Raw genomic sequence first — 21,565 nt, 5'->3', positions numbered from 1 at the left:
GCTGAAGATAGAACTGGGGCCCTAGAACTGGCCTCAACATCCGGATTACTACAACAACAACTCGCATTTAGATAGCGCCTTTAATGTAGTAAAACATCCCAAGATGCTTCACAGGAGCGATTATCAAACAAAATTTGACACCGAGCCCCATAAGGAGATATTAGGACAGATGACCAAAAGCTTGGTCAAAGGGCAGGTTTTAAGTATCCCTCGACTGCTGCCGAGAAGAGCTTGTGCATTGGTCATCGTTTGAGTTCAGCGTTTGGGCTGGCCTGTGATGCCCTCCACAGTCAAATATCCTGCTAACACTCACGTCTAGGCTGACAAATGAAGAAGAGTCGGTTCAAGATGCGGGGAAGCTGTCGGGACTCCATCAGACCCATGGAGTAGATTGAACTGTTGCAGTACCTATTTTCTGCCTTTAGAGGGAGCTTTAGCATTTACATAGGATTCCACAGAATGTCCAGCACAGAAACAGGCCATTCGGCCCAACTGGGCCTTCCCGGTGTTTATGCTCCTCCCACCCCTCTTCATCTAACCCTATCAGTATAACCCTCTATTCCTTTCTCCCTCATGTGTTTATCTAGCTTCCCCTTAAAAGCTATTCACCTCAGCTACTCCTTGTGCTAGCGAGTTCCACATTCTCACCACTCTCTGGGTAAAGAAATATCTCCTGGATTCCCTATTGGATTTATTGGTGACTGTCTTATATTTATGGCCACTATTTTTGGACCCGTGCAACAGATGCTGATCAATACTGAACGCAGCACAAGTAACTCCAAGCAGGTGACAGCAGGAGAAATTTAAATCATTACCTTTGCACAACAATGCAATCAGTCATGGAATGTAAAACGGGGAGCTTTTTTAACCCCCAAAGTTCTGCCAAAGCATCGCTCTTCCTACAGTCCCCCTGTCACGGCACCCACTGTTTCTTAAAAATTGCAGGATATTTGCCTTCACTGCTCCATCGGGATTGCGTTGATCACTCCTGGCCTCGGGGCTAAAGTTGCCTGGCACTAGTTTGAATCTTGTCCCCTTTGTCCGAATGTCATGGCAGTGCTGAGGATTGGCCGTTTCCACACCATTTTCTACCTGATATAACTCCCGAAGATCACCTCCCAGTTGCCTTCTTCCAGGTTGAAAAGCCCAAGTTCCTCCTCACAACACGTGCACTTTCCAGCAGAATTCATGGGCAGTGACCAGGAGCAGGAATCCTGGCACACCGACCATGGTCCCAACCCTGACCAATCTTACTGCCTCTACCTGCCTCCTGGGAATCACGTTTGTTTAAAATTTTAATGGGGTTTTTAGTCCCAAATTTTTTTTTAAATTAATTCGCGGGATGCGGCATCATCGGAAAGGCCAGCATTTATTGCCCATCCCTAATTGCCCTCGAGAAGGTGGTGGTGAGCCGCCTTCTTGATAACTGAGTGGCTTGTTGGGCCATTTCAGAGGGCAGTTAAGAGTCAACCACATTGCTGTGGGTCTGGAGTCACATATAGGCCAGACCGGGTAAGGGCGGCAGATTTCCTTCCCTAAGGGTTTTTACAACAATCCAGTAGTTTCATGGTCACCGTTACTCATACTAGCTTTTTATTCCAGATTTATTTAATTAACTGAATGTAAATTCATGGTGGGATTATGAACTCATGTCTTTAGATCATTAGTCCAGGCCTCTGGATTACTAGTCCAGTAACATAACTGCTATGCTATCGTACCTCCTATTATTAAGAAACTTAAAAATGTTTGATTTGGAACTAAGACGATAAAGGGATTAAGCATTCAGAGTTCCTGAGGATTTGAGGCGTACAATATAAATATCAAGACTTTGTCGATACTTACCGCCGTGATGTAAGGGACATGTAAGAGTGTTTTACTGGTGCCCTCCGTGAAGCTTTCCAATGTTGCTCGAGTCATCTGCGGGTCTGGTGTGGATGTCGGCCTGGCCACGATACTGACCCTGGTCGTACTCGGCTTGGTTGTGGCTGCCATTGCCGTGGTTGCCGCCGCAGTTGCTAGTGGCACGATGGCGATGGTACTGGTGCGGGTAGTCGGCATGACGACGGTAGTGGTGGTGGTTGTGGTAGTGGTGGTCGCGGTGCTTGCCGTGGTCGCCAGGAGAGCCGTGGTGGTGGTGGCGGCGACAGCTGGCATCGTGGCGGGGGCTGGCGCTGCTGTCGTGGTCACTGCAGTGGTGAGGGCAGCGGAGGCGGGTGTGGGTGATCGGGCAGTGCTGTCGCCCGCCGAGGCGGTACTTCTGAGCGTGAAGCCAAACGGCTGGAGGGAGCCAAACGGCGAGGTGGAGGGCGCAGAGGTAACTGGCCTGGCCACACTGGTGGTAAATCTCAGCTCAGTGTCAAACTCAAAGTCTGAAAAGAAATGGAAGCCTTCAGTTAAATCCAGCAATCATAGATCACAGAACCATAGATCATAGAATCATACAGCACAGAAGGAGGCCATTTGGCCCATCGGGCCTGTGTCGGCTCTTTGGTAGAGCTAGCCAACTAGTCCCAATCCCCTGCTCTCTCCCCATAGCCCTGTAATTGTTTTCCCTTCAAGTATTTATCCAATTCCCTTTTGAATGTTACTATTGAATCTGCTCCTTTCAGGGAGTGCATTCCAGGTCACAACAACTCGCTGTGTAAAAAAAGTTTTTCCTCATGTCGCCACTGGTTCTTTTGCCAATCACCTTAAATCTGTGTCCTCTGGTTACCGACTCTGCTGCCACTGGAGACAGAACTAGGCCATGAACTAACCCATCAGGATAATGGGGTTTATGACTCCTTTAGGATTCCAAATATTAAATTATATTTTATATATATATCCCAGCTCTCTCAAGCTGGCAACTCCATACCACTTGTGGTGCTGAAGCATAAGAAAATCGGATGCGATGTAAAATATTGCTTTCCAACGTTGGCAGCACCTTCAGGAATGGCGGGAAGGGAAAATCGGGCCTTGTGGAAGATTCCGTCCTCACCAAACAACTGAACAATTTCTGAGAGCCTCGGTTGCTTTGCCCATCTTGATAGGTCCACCAACGATGTCATCGCCAATACAGGGGCCGCAGCACAAAATGGCGGCTGACATTTCAAGTCACAGGGTGGGGCACAGGACTCTCCGAAGCGACATCGGAAAAATAAAGTCCCGTCACTGAGGTACAGCAAAACCCATGAATTTAAACAAAAATGGCGTTTATTACAGCTAGCGAAGCTGGGGCCTGGAGACCACTGGAGGAGTAGGCCAACCGAGGGAAGAAGTTGTGTGGCACAACTCATTTTTAAAAAATGTTTTTAAATTGAAGATCAATTTTGAACGATGATTCATCTACCAGTTGGGTATATTTCCCCACCCTCCAACTCCTGAAGGCACTGACTCTTGCTGGGGCACAGATCCTCAGGCACCAGTGACCCAGCAGATGGCCATTCTTCATGTGTAATTTTACCGGAGGCGATGGTGTAAAACGGATGACATAAGAAAACTACTAGGCACTTGGTCTAAGCGTTAAACAAAGCTTTAATCAGCTGTTTTACAACATGGAGGTCTAATTGTGTCCTTCACTAGTTCCTGTTAAGAATGTCCTGCGCAAACTGGGCCCGTGCCCGAGTATTTATACTCTCCCTGGACAGCGCCACCCACAGGCCGCTCAGTTGATTCATGTCAACAGGCGATATCGAATTAACTGCCCATCATACACCACACTCGATATTCCTTTCCATTGAAGTCAACGAAAGGGAAGATGCTGAGAGACTGTTTCCCCTGGCTGGGGAACCTAGAACTCGGGGGCGTAGTCTCAGGATAAAGGGTCGGCCATTTAAGACTGAGAAGAGGAGGAATTTCTTCACCCAGAGGGTTGTGAATCTTTGGAATTCTCTACCCCAGAGGGCTGTGGTTGTTGAATCGTTTTGTCTATTCAAGGCTGAGATCGATAGATTTTTGGACTCTGGGGAATCAAGGGACATGGGAGTCAGGCGGGAAAGTGGAGTTGAGGTCGAAGATCAGATATGATCTTACTGAATGGCGGAGCAGGCTCGAGGGGCCGTATGACCTACTCCTGCTCCTAATTCTTATGTTCGTCTGAAAGGGAAAATCGGGCGGGGTGTATAATGGACGGCCAGTTCGATGTCGCCCATTTTATACAATGGTGCAAAGTTAGATTTAGCCCCAGTGAGCCTAGACAGTGGGTGTTGATAGGCTGCTGAACAATGAGATGGATGATCCCAGCTAAGATTGATCCCACCATTGCCCAACGTCCACACTTGCTCCTACCAGTGAAGGTCACTGGATAGAGATTACGAACAGGAACTTTGGCCAATTCCTTACCCTGCGACAAAAAGAAAATACTGCAGATGCTGGAAATCTGAAATAAAAAGAGAAAATGCTGGAGAAACTCAGCAGGTCAGGCAGCATCTGTGAAGAGAGAAACGGAGTGAACGTTTCAGGTCGATGACCTTTCGTCCTTACCCTGCTCCAATTTTAGCACGTTCCACCCCTCCCCCAACCCCTGCCTGCCACACTGCACCGAGCTGGGCTCAGCTCACTCAGCACAGGCCCGGACCCAAGCTGGGAAATTTCCTGATCTGTAGTGCTTAGTCCAGAGCGCTAAGAGGGGTAAAGGAAGGAAAGTTGTTGTCTCATTCAGTGTTTCTGTGAGTCACACCAATTGAAATGGCAACAGTATCCCCATTAAAGCTTACACTTATCACCTAGATTTATGCACATGCGATGTGACCAAATAAAATTTGCATGGCCTAAGTTTTTTACTAATGAACAGTCTAGTTGCACCTTGTGCGCATTTGACCCAGTGATGCAAGGTAATACACTGACAAAATGCAAAGGCTACAGAAAAATCAAACTGTTAGAGAATGCGCATTGGGGAACAAATGCAGTTTACAGCCAAGCAGCTGATTAAAGTAGAACGTTCTGTGCAATCTGACCCTCGGTATGACAATCAGGTGTAAAGGGAGATTAAATTGAGCGGCAAGACTAAACCCGTGATATTCTTGCGGAGACACCCAAACGGCTGCTGACAAACGGGTTTTACAGGACAGCCCATAATTGTCATTCGATCACCCCCACCCCCCCCACCCCACTCGCTGGAGGGGGGCTCCTGGTATGGTATACTGGGTACTTCTGTTTATATAGAGGGCAACAGGCACTGAGTTACAGGTCAGTAAATTTAATCAAGCAATTCGGAGAGTACTATAAATTCCCACCGTGAAACCTCTTGCTGTTTTCTATGGACATTAAAATAATGCTGATCGTTTCCTTTTCCAGCAGGTAATGCAGCAGTGACATAGGCTGAGCAGCAATAAAGAGGATAGTGGTGACCATAAAGGGGCTGTCAGCCGAGCAGGAAGTCAAGCTTGAACAGGGTGGATCTGAGAAATTCGCCATATACAGAATAAGACTGGCATTTCTATAGTGCCTTTCACGACCACCAGATGTCCCAAAGCGTTTTACAGCCCATGAAGTACTTTTGAAGTGTAGTCACTGTTGTAATGTAGCGAAACACAGCAGCCAATTTGGGCACAGCAAGCTCCCACAAACAGCAATGTGATAACGACCAGATAATCTGTTTTTTGTTATGTTGGTTGAGGGATAAATATTGGGCCAGGACACCGGGGAGAACTCCCCCTGCTCTTCTTTGAAATAGTGCCATGGGATCTTTCACATCCACCTAAGAGAGCAGACGGGAGCTCGGTTTAATGTCTCATCCGAAAGATGGCACCTCTGACAGTGCAGCACTCCCTCAGTACTGCACTGGAGCATCAGCCTAGATATTTGTGCTCAAGTCTCTGGAGTGGAACTTGAAATGTATAAATCACTGGTTAGGCCCCAGCTGTAGTATTATGTCCAATTTTGGGCACCAGTCTTTATGAAGGATGTCAAGGCATTGGAGAGGGTTGCAGAGGAGATTTACTAGAATGGTGCCAGGGATGAGGGATTCTGTCTTGTGGCGAGACTGGAGAAGCTGGGATTGTTCTTTTTAGAGCAGAGAAGTTTAAGGGGAGATTTAACACAGGTGTTCAAAACATTGGAGCGCATTGATAGAGTAGATAGGGAGAAACCGTTTCCACTGGCAGGAGGGTTGGTAATTAGAGGACACAAATTTAAGATAATTGCCAAAAGGACCAGGAGGGAGATGAGCAGTGTTCCCTGTAAGGTGGGCGGCCGCAGGACCATGCACTGCTCCAGGGGAGCCGCGCAGCTGGCTTTTCAATGTAAAAACTGCGCATGCGCGGTATTTTGAATGGCCAGCACAGCCCCTTAAAGGGGCCACGCACAGGACCCAAGAAAATCACAGGGAACACAGGAGATGAGGTGAGTTTTTTTATGCAATGAGTTGTTATGATCTGGAATGCACTGATGGAAGGGCGGTGGAAGCAGATTCAATAGTAACTTTCAAAAGGGAGTTGGATAAATACTTGAAAAGAACAAAAATTGCAGGGCAATGGGGAAAGAGCAGGGAAGTGTGACGAATTGGATCGCTCTTTCAAAGAGCCGGCACAGGCATGATGGGCCGAATGGTCTCCCTCTGTGCTCTATGATCCAGTCCATAATAATGTATACAAACACAGCATAGCCCAGATAGCTCTTCAGTCTGGTACATCCCTGATCACATTTCCAACCATATGGTTTTTCCTGTAAATAATGTGTCATTTTTCTTCCTCCTCCAGCCCCCCCCGCCCCCGGATAGGCTCAACCACTGGGGCGGGGTCGAGAGACACATACCTCCCCACCTCCCCACCCCCCCCCCCCCATTTTTCTTTGACATGGGTTAAATCCTTCTACTCCAACTCTTGAAACTGCCCCTCATGTGCCCTGTCCAAACTCTTCATACATAATGATGTCACCACCCCCAACTCCCTAAAACAGAAATAGGGAACATCCTACCTGATGTACGACCCCCATAAGCTATTTTGGTTGGCTCACTGTTGCTGGATGTTCTCTGAAAGAGCCTCGGGATGTGGAGCTTTCTATAAATCACTGGGTTTCACTTGTTTGAGAGCTGATTATGAAAGAGGGCTCAAGGACACAAAAGCACCTTGAAAGTGACAGGAGGGTCAGTATACACATCAAGCAAGGTTGCCAATCATGATCACTGTTCAGTTGCCTTTGCTCAAGTAATACGTTTGTGTAGATATCAGATAAGGATGGTAGTAGGATTGCCTGTGATGCTCCACACAGTTAAATAAATCACCATTTGGGCTCACACATGAAGGAGGACCACTTGGCGGAGGTACCACAAGGCAGCCCGTGCCAGTGGAACAATAAGCCCGGCAAAAGTCACCGAGAAGAATCATTACAATTCAAGAAAAAAAAGGATCCTGTGTCATTTATTTCTGGGTAGAGAGTCGATTGGGTCAATTTTCGCCTTTAGCAGTCCCAGCACAGAGCTTCACGTACAGGGAGTGACATTAGAAAATCGGGCACACACTGCCCACATCTTTCATTCCATTCATGTTAAAGATGCAAGAGTTGAAAATGAAAACTGATGCAAAGAGGCTGCAAAGGGCTTTCGACCGACTGGTTAAGCAATTGGGCAAGGTGGTGGTAGATGGAGTATAACGCGGGGAAGTGAGAAATTATCCATTTTGGTAGGAAGAATGGAAAAGCAGAATATTTTTTAAAAGGTGAGAGACTAATAAATGTTGGGATTCAGAAGGATTTGGGTGTCTTTATACATGAATCACAGAAAGTTCACATACAGGTACAAGAAGAAATTAGGAAGGCAAATGGTATGTTAGCCTTTATTGCAAGGGGTTGAAGTACAAGAGTAAGGAAGTCTTGCTGCAATTATATAGGGCTTTGGTGAGACCACACCTGGAATATTGTGTACAGTTTTGGTCTCTTTACCTAAGGAAGGATATACTTGCCTTGGGGGCGGGGGCGGGGGTGGGGGGCTGGGTGTGCAACCAAGGTTCACCAGATTGACTACTGGGATGAGAGGTTTGTCCTATGAGGAAAGATTGAATAGAATGGGCCTATAGAATGCCTTCTATTGCCTGGGCCCTAAGCTCTGGAATTCCCTGCCTAAACCTCTCCGCCTCGCTACCTCTCTTTCCTCCTTTAAGACGCTCCTTAAAACCTACCTCTTTGACCAAGCTTTTAGTCACCTGCCCTAATTTCTCCTTATGCGGCTCGGTGTCAAGTTTTTTGTCTTATAATACTCCTGTGAAGCGCCTTGGGACATTTTACTACGTTAAAGGCGCTATATAAATACAAGTTGTTGTTGTTATTGTTATATTCTCTGGAATTTAGAAGAATGAGAGGTGATCTCGTTGAAACAAATAAAATTCTTAGAGGGCTTGACAGGGTAGATTGTGAGAGGCTGTTTCCCCTGGCTGGAGAGTCTAGAACTAGGGGTCGTAGTCTCAGGATAAGGGGGCGGCCATTTAGGACTGAGATAAGGAGAAATTTCTTCACTCAGAGAGCTGTGAGTCTTTGGAATTTCTACCCCAGAGGGCTGAGGAGGCTCAGTTGTTGAGTATATTCAAGACTGAGATCGACAGATTTTTGGGCACTAAGGGAATCAAGGGATATAGGGATAGGGCGGGAAAGTGGAGTTGATGTAGAAGATCAGCCATGATCTTATTGAATGGCAGAGCAGGCTCGAGGGGCCGTATGGCTTACTCCTGCTCCTATTTTTTATGTTCTATATCTTAAGAGAAATGACCAAATATGGCGAAGAGGGAGGGTTGGCAACAAATTCGAGCAAAGGATTGGATTGAAAAATAAGTACAATTGTCATGGTCACGGTTTGACTCTCAAGATTATGGTTCTTCCTATTGTTTGGATTGCTGATCGGTTTGAGCTAAAGATACATGAATAATTCTTCCCAGAATTGCACAAAATCTAATTCAGAGACTAGAGCTCAATCAGTACATTTATAACGGGCATTGGACTTTGGGGAATTAGTTAAGTCTTCCTGCCACTTCTGAAAACTGCCCAGTTTCATCTAGGGCGATGATGGCAAGCAAAAAAATTAAGGTGCTCTAATAGCAAAATACTGCAGATGCTGGAAATCTGAAATAACAACAGGAAATGCTGGAAATACTCAGCAGGCCAGGCAGCATCCATGGAGAGAGAAACAGAGTTAACGTTTCAGGTCTGGGACCCTTCATCAGAGCTGGAAAAAGCTGGAAATGTAACAGATATTAAGCAGGTGCGGAGACAGGGGGGTCTCCTCTACATTGGGGAGACCAAACGCAGATTGGGCGACCGCTTTGCGGAACACCTCCGTTCAAGCGTAAGGGTGACCCTGAGTTTCCGGTCGCCTGTCACTTTAATTCTCCGCTTCACTCCCGCTCTGATCTCTCTGTCCTCGGCCTATTACATTGTTCCAATGAAGCTCAACATAGGCTCGAGGAACAGCACCTCATCTTTCGATTAGGCACTTTACAGCCTTCCGGACTCAATATCGAGTTCAACAATTTCAGATAATAATCCTTGCCCCCATTTTTCATGCAGTATGATTTTGCCATTCCCATTTGCAACATTTTCACAGTATATTTGTTCAATTCCTTCCTCCCCTCCTAAATCACGCCCCCCCCCCCGCCCCTGTCTCTGCACCTGTTTAATATCTGTTATATTTCCAGCTTTTTCCAGTTCTGATGAAGGGTCCCAGACCTGAAACGTTAACTCTGTTTCTCTCTCCACGGATGCTGCCTGGCCTGTTGAGTATTTCCAGCATTTTCTGTTGTTATTTCAAATTAAGGTGATCACTTGGTTCTCTGACCATTCCCAAAGGCAGTTTCCATCCCTATGCAGCAGTGTTTGTCCTCATCAGTGCACCGGGGGGGGGCAGGGGCAGGACTCAACAACAACTTACATTTATAACGCACCTTGAACATAAAGAAACACCCCAAGGTCCTTCACAGATGGGTGCAAGGAAACAGACACCAAGGCAGGAAGGGAGCGATCCGGAGGGGCGAGCAAAATAGATGGATTTTGAGGAGGTTCTGAAACGGTGGGGCGAGCAGAGGAGGGTTTCGGGGAGTTTCAATGAGTAGGACCAAGGCAACTAAAGGCTCGGTCACTCATGGGAGTGAGTGATGAATAAAAGGGCAGAGTCAGAGGAACAAAGTCAGAGAAGGATTAAAAAAAGAGTTTATAAAAAACACAAATGAGCGCTGTACGTACAATGTTAGCTGATATCCATTTGGAATATTCAATAAGGTTAAGAGGTAGCTATTTGAGAACAGTAAGAACACATTTCGTACCTATTCCTAGGTGGACTAACTGTGTGAGGGCATCCTTCAAACTGAATCCTCTCCCCTCCAAACCATCTATCCAGTGCTCTGTTTATCTTACTTTTTCGAACGGTAATTTGACCCACAGTATTTCCCTCACGGTATTTCTTTAAATTGTACCGATCTTACAGCAGTCTGACTGTTACAGACTACACCAGGAATAAAGCATCAAATATTCAAATCTATTTTTGGTAAAACCAGGTTCAGAAGGCAATTTATTTTTTTAATGTGAAGTTGCGTGGGCTCCCTCATTACACATTGCCATCTGCCCACTTTTTGTGGTTTCTCCAGCCCTACATTCAAAAACCATCAGGGAGCTTGTTGCTTGGATACAGAGATGTCAATTCAGAATGCTGAAGAACAAACTAGAGCACAAACTGACCGGGAGAAAGACAAGCAGAACAAGGCGGTGGTAGTGTCAGAAGTTTGAAATCTGAAATCTCCTCCGAGCTGTATAATTAGAGCCAAAATACAATGGGTTCATCAGCCATTTCACATCCATGACTTTTTCAGAGAGTCATAGAATGATACAGCGCAGGAGGCCATTCGGCCCATCGTGCCTGTGGAAGAGCGATCGAATTAATCCCACACTCACGTTCGGGTTCAAATGAATAAAAGGCAAAAATAAGAATTAAGACTGATATCGGGAAGCTTTCCTTCAGACAAAGAATGAATTGGATGAGTGGAAGTAAGAACTGTGGAATCATTTAGGAACCAACACGATGCTGCAATGGTGGGTCTTTAGGGAGATTCTGGAATGGATGCACTACTTTGGGCCAAATGGTCTTCACACACCCCAACAGCTCCCCATTCTGTACTTCTTACAGTCTAAACACAGAATTAAAAGATAAGATTCCACCCATTAGAAAAATTCTTTAAACTACGCACAAGAGAAATCAAAGACAAGAATAGGCCACCTAGCCCATCGATGCCCATCCCTCTAGTACCCTAGCTCTCCGGCTGCATTCTCAACATCTCAAAAGTTTTCTCCCTCTACCACTCCAGCAAATTATCCCAAACATCCAAACTTCCAGTAAAGGAGTTCTTTCTAATATTGCTTTAATTTTTGTTAATTTAACATTATACCCACTGGCCCTACTTTCCTGGTTCAATTTGAGGTAATATTCTGGGCTGCAGTCATCTACTTCATTTACTATTTTATATACCCTCAGTGAGGTCTTCCCAGTAACTAGGTAGGGAGCTAGGGTGAGTGAGGGTTGGGAGGGCGGGGGTGATGGGTGGGTGGAGGGGAAATCAGCCAGTGATTCTACTCTGCAGACTATCCAGTGATCCCTGCCAGAAAGTCCATTCGCCCATCACCCCTGTGCTCGCTGACCTACATTGGCTCCCGGTTAAGCAACACCTCATTTTCAAATTTCTCATCCTTGTTTTCAAATCCTCCATGTCCTCGCCCCTCCCTATCTCTGTCATCTCCGTCAGCCCCACAACCAACCCCACCCCACCCCCCAAAGATATCTGCGCTTCTCTAATTCTGCCCTCTTGAGCATCCCTGATTATAATCGCACAACTGTTGGTGGCTGTGCCTTCTGTTGCCGAGGCCCTAAGCTCTGGAATTCCCTGCCTAAACCTCTCTGCCTCTCCACCTCTCTTTCCTCCTTCAAGACGTTCCTTAAAACCTACCTCTTTGACCAAGCTTTTGGTCACCTGTCCTAATTTCTCCTTATGTGGCTCGGTGTCAAATTTTTTGTGTTATAACACTCCTGTGAAACGCCTTGGGATGTTTTACTACGTTAAAGGCGCTTTATAAATACAAGTTGTTGTTGTTGTTGTATGTCAGGTGAAGAGAGGATCGAGTTTGACTGTGATGGCCCAATCTTCTACAGAATGACCACTTGGGCAAGTTACAGAAAAACTGCTGGGCCCCCAACAAGAGTCAACGCCTTCAAGAAGGGAAGAAAATCAAAGCCAAAAAGTTAAGGTGGTGGGGGGGGGGGAATAATTGCCAGCTGTCTTCCTTTCTCTCCTGGTATCTGAATACAGTTCTTGCTATAAAAAAAACACATGAATTCTGTAGATGTGCGGATGGCAGACATTGCAATATTGTAATTTCCCATTCCAATAATCCCCTGTATCAACCAAAGACTTATAAAAATGTTTTGAAGGTAATAGCAGCCTTGATTTCCCCTCAGATTTACCTCACAGGCAGAGGCATTTTAAAATTTTATTCTTGTGCGTGTAGATATTTCTATAGCCTTAAGAAATATATCTAACTCCTTAAAAGAAAAAAAAAGAAAAAAACTTAAGGCTAAAGGGATCAAGGGATATGGGGAGAAAGCAGGGACAGGGTACTGAATTTGGATGATCAGCCATGATCGCATTGAATGGCGGAGCAGGCTCGAGGGGCCGACTGGCCTACTCCTGCTCCTATCTTCTATGTTTCTATGTTTAAAACTGAGAAATCCCCAACTGCAGCACACGAGAGAATGGGCGACAAATGGAGAAGAGGGTGGACCATCGGGCATCAGGGTCGAAGATTTCCAATGGAAGGCGCCTGTGAGGCACAAAGCTCTTTGTGTTCAAGGGGAGGCTGCTCGCTGGTATTCTGAGGAATAATTCAAATACTCGCTCGCTACAAATGGCGATCAATGTTTAACAGAAACGTGACATGTCACATGGTGGGTAGTAGCGACTTACATCCCGATCCTCCGGAACCAGAGTAAACACCTTCATCCTCATCATCTGACCCCGATCCTTCCAGATCCGTTAACGTTGCAAGGTCTTGGGTCTGTCTGGATGTATGGTACGTCTAGAATGAAAGACACAAGTTAACTGTCATGAATCTTACCATTCATGTAGAAATGACTCATGAGATAACACTGGGCGGCCAGCTGGTGGCGCCGTCCAAGGAAAGTATAAATACTCGGGCGTGGGCCCAGCTTGCTCAGGACGTTTTTGTAACCAGGAACTAGTGATGTAACTAGAACTCATGGTTGTGAAACAGTTGATTAAAGCCTTGTTTTATACTCAAACCAAGTGCTTAGTAGTTTTCTTACGTTATTAACCATATAAGAATTAAAGAACTAGATTTTGGCATTTGGCTACGTTCGGTGACAAGGGGTAAGAACCACAGTGCGGCAAGGCTCAGCACTTTCAGGATAGAGGGGGGGGGAAATTTGGAGGGGGGTGGGGAGAACAAATGATTTTTCCATTTGTATTTTGTACTGACATTGTTTTAGATTCCTTAAACACGAAGTGAACATAGATCATTGCACAACTAAACGGACTGGATGTCAGCAGCCGATTGGGAATTCAACCAGCGGTAGAGATATTGCTGGGTCACTCTCTGCAAACCATGTCTAAACTCTAAACAAGGACTGAGGTGCTGCGGTCTCCAACTAACTATCTTCAAATATCTGTTTGAATGTGACTGACCCCAGTGTAAAGGACTAGCGCCAACATGAATTCTTAAAGCTGTTTAACAAGTAGACAGAACCCCTTTGATCCCGGACTCAACTGGGTCAAGAACAAGTAAATTGGATCTATCTTTAAACCTGCAATGCTCCCAATGTAATCACAATCATGTCTAGAAACCAGGAGAGCCTGGAACTTCAATTCGCCCAAAATCAGCGTGACCTGCGCAAAAGATGGCGGAGTTTTAAGCGGAAATTACGTTCAGCGCAACTCGAGTTTACGCAGTCTTCTGTGCTAGTTTAAAAAACATCGCGCTAGAAGCCGGCCCCACCCACAAAACTGCCCACGCCTCCCCAGGATGAATTCATCACCTTCGAGGAGGCTCCAAAAATTAAGCTGGCTCTTTTGGGCCCAAGGACACAAATAGGCACGTTTTAAAAGCTTTTGAATATAACTTAACAAAATTCTTTACTGAGAAGCTGACCACTGTACCCCAATATAACTGGCAAATGGTTCTGTATATTTATTAAATGCCATGTTCAGTAATTTAAAATGCTTATTGTTTTGTGGTAAGCCCATTTTCAGCTGGATTAATCAAACTGCCCCAAGCTACCACTCTTAAATATAGAGAAATATTTTTTGAAGTAAAATTGTTTTTTGAAAAAAAATTACATTTTAAAACACTGCCCGATTGCACTGGTTCATGGCAGATTTTGCGTTCGGCGATATGCAAATAAGTTTGCGCAGAAACTCAAGAGAAAAAAACACTTCACAAAATGGTGGCAGTTTTGGGAGCAATTTGCATCCGTTTCACCGACTGTGCCTAAAGCAGAAACTCTGCCCCCCCCCCCGATCTATTAGAGTGCCCCTCCCACAAGCACCATGTGACTGTAGGACAGCTTTATAAAGCACCTATGTAAACAAAATTGCTTAAAACTACAATAATTTAAAAAAGGGTATTTAAAAAAAAAAGCATTCTTGGGATATTGGCATCACTAGCAAGGCCAGCATTTGTTGCCAATCACCAGTTGCCCTTGAGAAGTTGGTGGTGAGCCTTCCGTTGCAATCAGTGCGGTGAAGGTGCTCCCACACTGCTGTTAGGTTGGCAGTTCCAGGATTCAGAGCCAGTGGCTATGAAGGAACAGCAATATATATCTAAGTCAGGACGGGGTGTGACTTGGATGGGGAACTTGCAGGTGATGGTATTCCCATGAGCCCGCTGTTCTTGTCCTTCTGGCTGGTAGAGGTCGCGGGTTTGGGAGGTACTGTCGAAATTGTTGGTTTGATGATGACTGTGCCATTCATGGTCAAGTGTCCTGGTAGCCCTGGGGATGGGACACTGGGCTTCCTTTCTGAAGAGCTGCAAATTCGAATCCTCAGACTCGATAAACATTCAGACTCAACCACTGCGCAACTGGAGCTCAGCTGGGCTGCCAGGTGGCATAGGCACTCATTCTGGGCCACATCATCTCAAAGGGAAGGAAAATCTGACAAGAACCAGTCAAGCCTTCCAGAAGCACAATCATCTCCCGTTAGCTAAACTTACACAGGTACTGACAGGAGCCTCGGAAGAAGTTTGGGAGTCAGTACAGGGCCTTGGCTGGGTGCCAAACTAACTGTTGAAGCAATTCAGCCCTTCAAAGCACAGCATAAATCTACTATGTTGTCACCAGGCTCATTTAACATATTTCTGGCAATGCATTAAATGAAAATAGCGCACGTAAACCAATATGATTTAATCTTGGGTGATACACTTAATTCATCACCTCAAGTTGTTTCCACCACAGCTATCACCAGTAACAGCCCCGTAACCACCAGTACTTCACCCTAGTGTTGTACAGCTCTCTCCTATGTTTAGAGAGGGAGGTACCTATAATTGTACTGCTGGCTGTTGTCAGTTGAATTGAACACAGTGCAAACATGTCACCATTATTATCAGAGGACGCAGAGCGATACTGATTATAGCTGTAAATAAGCTTCTCCCCTCACCCATCCTCCTGACTACAGAATGACTGTATGGAGGCAGGAAAGATTATACCAAATCCGATTTTCTCCACTCCCTCCCCTGCATAAAAAAAAGCATTGAATCTAAATTCATGACTCCTGCAACACAGGTTCATTCTGCTGAAGTCTGAATTAGTGCACAAAAATACAAAGGGGGTAAATTCCTTGCAGGAAAGGGGCAGGTGAGCCTTCCGACTACTTAGGAACATGAGGAGGCCATTTAGCCCCTCGAGCCTGTTCTGCCATTCATTGAGATTATGGCTGACCTGCGACCTAACTCCATATACCTGCCTTTGTTCCATATCCTTTAATACCTTTGGTTAACAAAAATCTATCAATCTCACATTTAAAATTAACAATTGATCTAGCACCAATTGCCATTTGTGGAAGAGAGTTCCAAACTTCTACCACCCTTTATATGTAGAAGTGTTTCCTAATTTCACCCCTGAAAGGTCTGGCTCTAATTTTTAGACGATGCTCCCTAGTCCTAGAATCCCCAACCAGCGGAAATAGTTTCTCTCTATCTACCCTATCTGTTCCACTTAGTGTCTTGAAAACTTCAATCAAATCACCTAGTTTGTGTAATCTCGCCTCATAATTTAACCCTTGGAGTCCAGGTATCATTCTGGCACAATCCAAGCCCAATATATCCTTCCTAAGGTGTGGTGCCCAGTACTGCTCACAATACTCCAGGTGTGGTCTAACAGGGCTTTGTATAGCTGCAGCATGACTTCTACCCCCTTGTATTCTACTTCCTTTTCGTCTGGGCAACACTTTGGGGGTGATCACACATTACCCCAGAAATTCTGCCCAATAAATGGATCCAGTGGAATCCACACCAGCTAAGAGCAGACTTAAGTCCTAAACTAGGACTTAGGAAGGCCCCAAGACTGTCTGAAGCTGCCCAGAGGGGACCAATTATCGTTAAGAAGATGGCATTTGCTCACTTGTTTAAAACAAATAGCTTGACTTAGAAACATAGAAGATAGGAGCAGGAGTAGGCCATTTGGCCCCTCGAGCCTGCTCCGCCATTCAATGCGATCATGGCTGATCATCCAAGTTCAGTACCCTGTCCCTGCTTTCTCCCCATACCCCTTGATCCCTTTAGCCTTAAGAAATATATCCAACTCCTTCTTGAATATATTTAATGAATTGGCCTCTACTGCCTTCTGTGGTAGAGAATTCCACAGGTTCACCACTCTCTGGGTGAAGAAATTCCTCCTCATTTCTGTCCTAAAAGGCCTACCCCTTATCCTTAGACTGTGACCCCTGGTTCTGGATTCCCCGACCATCGGGAACATCCTCCCTGCATCTAGTCTGTCCAGTCCTGCCAGAATTTTATAAGTTTCAATGAGATCCCCTCTCATTCTTCTAAACTCCAGTGAGTACAAGCCCAATCGACCCAATCTCTCCTCATACGTCGTTCCTGCCATCCCAGGTATCAGCCTGGTGAATCTTCGCTGAACTCCTTCCATGGCAAGAATATCCTTCCTCAGATAAGGCGACCAAAACTGCACACAATACTCAAGATGTGGTCTCACCAAGGCCCTGTACAACTGTAGCAAGACATCCTTGTTCCTGTACTCAAACCCTCTCGCTATGAAGGCCAACATACCATTTGCCTTCTTAACCACCTGCTGCACCTGCATGCTTACCTTCAGCGACTGGTGCACAAGGACACCCAGGTCTCGTTGCACTTCCCCTTCTCCCAATCTATTGCCATTCAGATAATAATCTGCCTTCCTGTTTTTGACACCAAAGTGGATAGCCTCACATTTATCCACGTTATATTATGTCTGCCATGCTTCTGCCCAATCACCCAACCTGTCCAAATCATCCTGTAGTTTCTTGGCATCCTCCTCACAGCACACACGTCCACCCAGCTTTGTGTCATCTGCAAATTTGGAGATATTACATCTAGTTCCCTTGTCTAGATCATTAATATATATTGTGAATAGCTGGGGTCCAAGGACCGATCCCTGCGGCACCCCACTGGTCACTGCCTGCCACTCGGAAAAAGACCCGTTTATTCCAACTCTTTGCTTTCTATCTATCCAAGTCAATACCTTGCCCCCAATCCCATGTGCCTTAACTTTACATGCTAACCTCTTATGTGGGACCTTATCGAAAGCCTTCTGAAAGTCCAAATACACCACATCCACTGGTTCTCCCTTATCTATTTTACTAGTTACATTCTCAAAAAATTCCAGTAGATTAGTCAAGCACGATTTACCTTTTGTAAATCCATGTTGACTTTGTCCGATCCAGTCACTGTTTTCCAAGTGATCTGCTATTACATCTTTTATAATGGACTCTAGCATTTTCCCCACTACCGATGTCAGGCTTACCGGTCTGTAATTCCTCGTTTTCTCTCTACCACCTTTTTTGAATAGTGGGGTAACATTTGCTACCCTCCAATCCATGGGAACTGTTCCAGATTCCATCGAATGTTGGAAGATGATCAACAATGCATCTACTATTTCTAGGGCCACTTCCTTAAGTACCCTAGGATGTAGATTATCAGGCCCTGGGATTTATCGACCTTCAATCCCATCAATTTCCCTAACACCATTTCCCTACAAATACTGATTTCTTTCAGTTCCTCCCTTTCATCAGACCCTATGTTCCCCGACATTTCTGGGAGGTTATTTGTGTCCTCCTTTGTGAAGGCAGAACCAAAATATGTATTTAATTGGTCTGCCATTTCTTTGTTCCCCATTATAAATTCCCCTGATTCTGACTGCAAGGGACCTTATTTATTCAGTCCGTCCCTGAGTCTCAGGGTTCTTCCTCTGGGAATGACCCCGTCCCCATGATTTGAGACAAGGACAATGTCCTCCCCAGATTCCTGTTCTGCCGCAATTCAGGTGATGGGACAGGAAACATGGCATTACGTAAAAAGAAAACCCAGCGACTTTGAATTACCCGATAATTTGAATTAAGCAACATACATAACATGGCAAATGGGAATTTACTGCTAGAAAAATTTGACTCATAAGATACTTGAATTTGGTGGAGTGGACGGTATCTCCCTACACACTGTAGAATCAGGAAAATGCTTTCTCAATGGTCCAACATAAATGTATTTGCTGCACTAAGTGCCAGTCTAGACTAACCAAATCCTCAATCACTGAGATGATTGCCAGTCTAGACTAACCAAATCCTCAATCATTGGGATGAGTGCCAGTCTAGACTAACCAAATCCTCAATCACTGGGATGAGTGCCAGTCTAGATTAACCAAATCCTCAATCACTGGGATGAGTGCCAGTCTAGACTAACCAAATCCTCAATCACTGGGATGGGTACCAGTCTAGACTAACCAAATCCTCAATCACTGGGATGGGTGCCAGTCTAGACTAACCAAATCCTCAATCACTGGGATGAGTGCCAGTCTAGTCTAACCAAATCCTCAATCATTGGGATGGGTGCCAGTCTAGACTAACCAAATCCTCAATCATTGGGATGGGTGCCAGTCTAGACTAACCAAATCCTCAATCATTGGGATGAGTGCCAGTCTAGACTAACCAAATCCTCAATCACTGGGATGAGTGCCAGTCTAGACTAACCAAATCCTCAATCACTGGGATGAGTGCCAGTCTAGACTAACCAAATCCTCAATCACTGGGATGGGTACCAGTCTAGACTAACCAAATCCTCAATCACTGGGATGGGTGCCAGTCTAGACTAACCAAATCCTCAATCACTGGGATGAGTGCCAGTCTAGTCTAACCAAATCCTCAATCATTGGGATGGGTGCCAGTCTAGACTAACCAAATCCTCAATCATTGGGATGGGTGCCAGTCTAGACTAACCAAATCCTCAATCATTGGGATGGGTGCCAGTCTAAACTAACCAAATCCTCAATCATTGGGTGGGCGGCAGTCTAGACTATCTGAGTCCTCATTCACTGGACTAACCTACAAACTTACTGCAGTGGATTGGAGTCTATCTTGCACTGGCCGACAGTCCATTCTGTACGAGTCTTCATTCATTGTAAACTCACTCCACCAGCTAACTCTGAGGTGAACAAACAACCACATCTAAAACAGGGTTAAGGAATTATTGTTTATGAAATGACAGTAAATCCTGGCCAAGGATGTAGCAAGAAAGCACACAACCCAGCGATACAGATGAGCAACCCTGCCAGCACTGTTTTGGTGATCTCATTATGTTTATTTTGAAACATAAAGCTGTGCCTCTTTCCCACAGTCCAAGTGCACCGTAAATTATCCTCTGCAAAACATTGTCTCAAAACCGGACAGAAAAAAGAACCCTGAAATTATAGGCAATAGAGCGCAGAAAATTCTAGTTAAATGCCATAAGGCTTTTACAAAATTCTCTCCAGTTTATAGTGTACTAAACACAGGTTTGAATGGGCTGTGGTATGTGATATATATTTGAGCTTCATCATACAAGTAAAGTAAGCTGTGACAGATTAAAAGGGCATTGTTGTCCAGAATCTATTGCTTGCATGCCAGATGGTCGTGCCTGCAATCTATTGTAAATTCTACTCAAATTTCCTATTTAACGGAGCCCGTAAGCATTGGTAGGATATATTTTCTTCTCGTTTCTCTTATAATTGCCCTGACTTGGTCGGGTACAACTACATTGACTCATAGAATCATAGAGCACAGAAAGAGGCCATTCGCTTGTGCCGGCTCTTTGAAAGAGCTATCCAATTAGTTCCACTCCCCTTGCTCTTTCCCCACAGCCCTGCAAATTTTTCCTTTTCAAGTATATATCCAATTCCTTTTTGAAAGTTATTATTGAATCTATTTCCACCACCCTTTCAGGCAGTGCGTTCCAGATCATAACAACTCGCTCGGTAAAATCATTTCTTCTCATCTGGTTCTTTTGCCATTTATCTTAAATCTGTGTCCTCTGGTTACCGACCCTCCTGCCGGTGGAAACAGTTTCTTCCTATCTACTCTATCAAAACCCCTCATAATTTTAAACACCTCTATTAAATTTCCCCTTAACCTTCTCTGCTCTAATGGGTGTCTTGCTGGGGTGTGGTTCCACAGGCCCCATCAGCCGACCTCTTACCTCATCCCAAACGTGTTGCAGGCTGTTTAGTCTGGAGATCCAAACCCAATTCTGTCCTCATCCAACTCACGTTCTCCAGCAGTGGGCAACCGGGGTTTGGGAATTCTGACTCGTTCCTCACCCCGCCCTAGACCCAGGGTCCTGAGGTCAACTGTACTGCTCCAACTGCTGCCTGGATTGAGATCAGCTGACTCAGCAGGGACTCGCGATCAGTGGACATGTGTATGAAACTATCTGACAGTGACACTTCTTTATGAGGTGACATAAACGACACCGCAGGAATATAAACTAGCTGTCACAGCTCTTTGCCTTTAATGCACTTTGTAGTTAGATCCCCAACTTAACTCGTGAGCTTTTACCATTGCCTTTCCATTGATGTGCATCCAAAACTACCTTGCCTCAACACAGAAGTGGTCATGTAACCGACCCATAACTAGTAATAAAAGAGAGAGAGTGGGGCGATATGGAGAGACGCGGGAGAATCAGCGAGAGTAACAACAGAATCAACTGCAAGTGGCTATTGCAAAGGTTTGACTGAGAAAGACTAGGCACCGAGAGTCTTCTGTTAAATGAGAGTTACGCTGCGCATGGAACAGGAAACTTGATCCAACCACACATTCACAGAGGAGAAGAGGAGCCAGGGAGTCTTCACAAAGTTAAGACAGTTTCCATCACGGCTGGAATTTGAGCTTGGGAGCGTTTCAACTATTTGCAGGAAATCGTCCAGCACTTTAGCTGGCTTTCCTTTTTAGGTAGAATGAAGAGGTCTCACTTCACCAGAAGGTCCCGGGTTCGATTCCCTCTCTGTGCTGCATTAGCTGATCTAAGTCAGGGAAACAAATGGGGTGTTAAGCTATACAATGATCCCTAACAGACAGCGCACCAGGTG

The 21,565-nt window shown here is 45.4% G+C and overlaps 1 protein-coding gene across 2 annotated transcripts in view; it reads right to left on the bottom strand.

Moving 5' to 3' along the window:
* sdc3 (syndecan 3) overlaps nt 1-21,565 on the bottom strand; it is a 272,670-nt gene that overhangs the window by 17,266 nt on the left and 233,839 nt on the right. The window contains exons 1-3 of one of the 2 annotated variants that reach the window (XM_085962848.1): nt 19,560-19,644; nt 12,909-13,020; nt 1,843-2,369 (exon numbers count right to left, since the gene is read on the bottom strand). In XM_085962848.1, coding sequence (XP_085818974.1) covers nt 1,843-2,369; nt 12,909-13,020; nt 19,560-19,622 — 702 coding nt within the window. In that variant the 5' untranslated portion in view covers nt 19,623-19,644. Of the gene's footprint in view, nt 1-1,842; nt 2,370-12,908; nt 13,021-19,559; nt 19,645-21,565 lie in introns of those variants that run through there. The other variant, XM_085962847.1, reaches the window with a different exon arrangement.

Source organism: Somniosus microcephalus, chromosome 20, assembly GCF_052327205.1.
Source record: "Somniosus microcephalus isolate GS21.2 chromosome 20, FLI_Smic_1.0, whole genome shotgun sequence".
In the NCBI taxonomy this organism is placed as follows: Eukaryota; Metazoa; Chordata; class Chondrichthyes; order Squaliformes; family Somniosidae; genus Somniosus; species Somniosus microcephalus.
The sequence above is the reverse complement of the archived record's forward strand: the minus strand, read 5'-3'. Positions and strand labels throughout refer to the sequence as shown.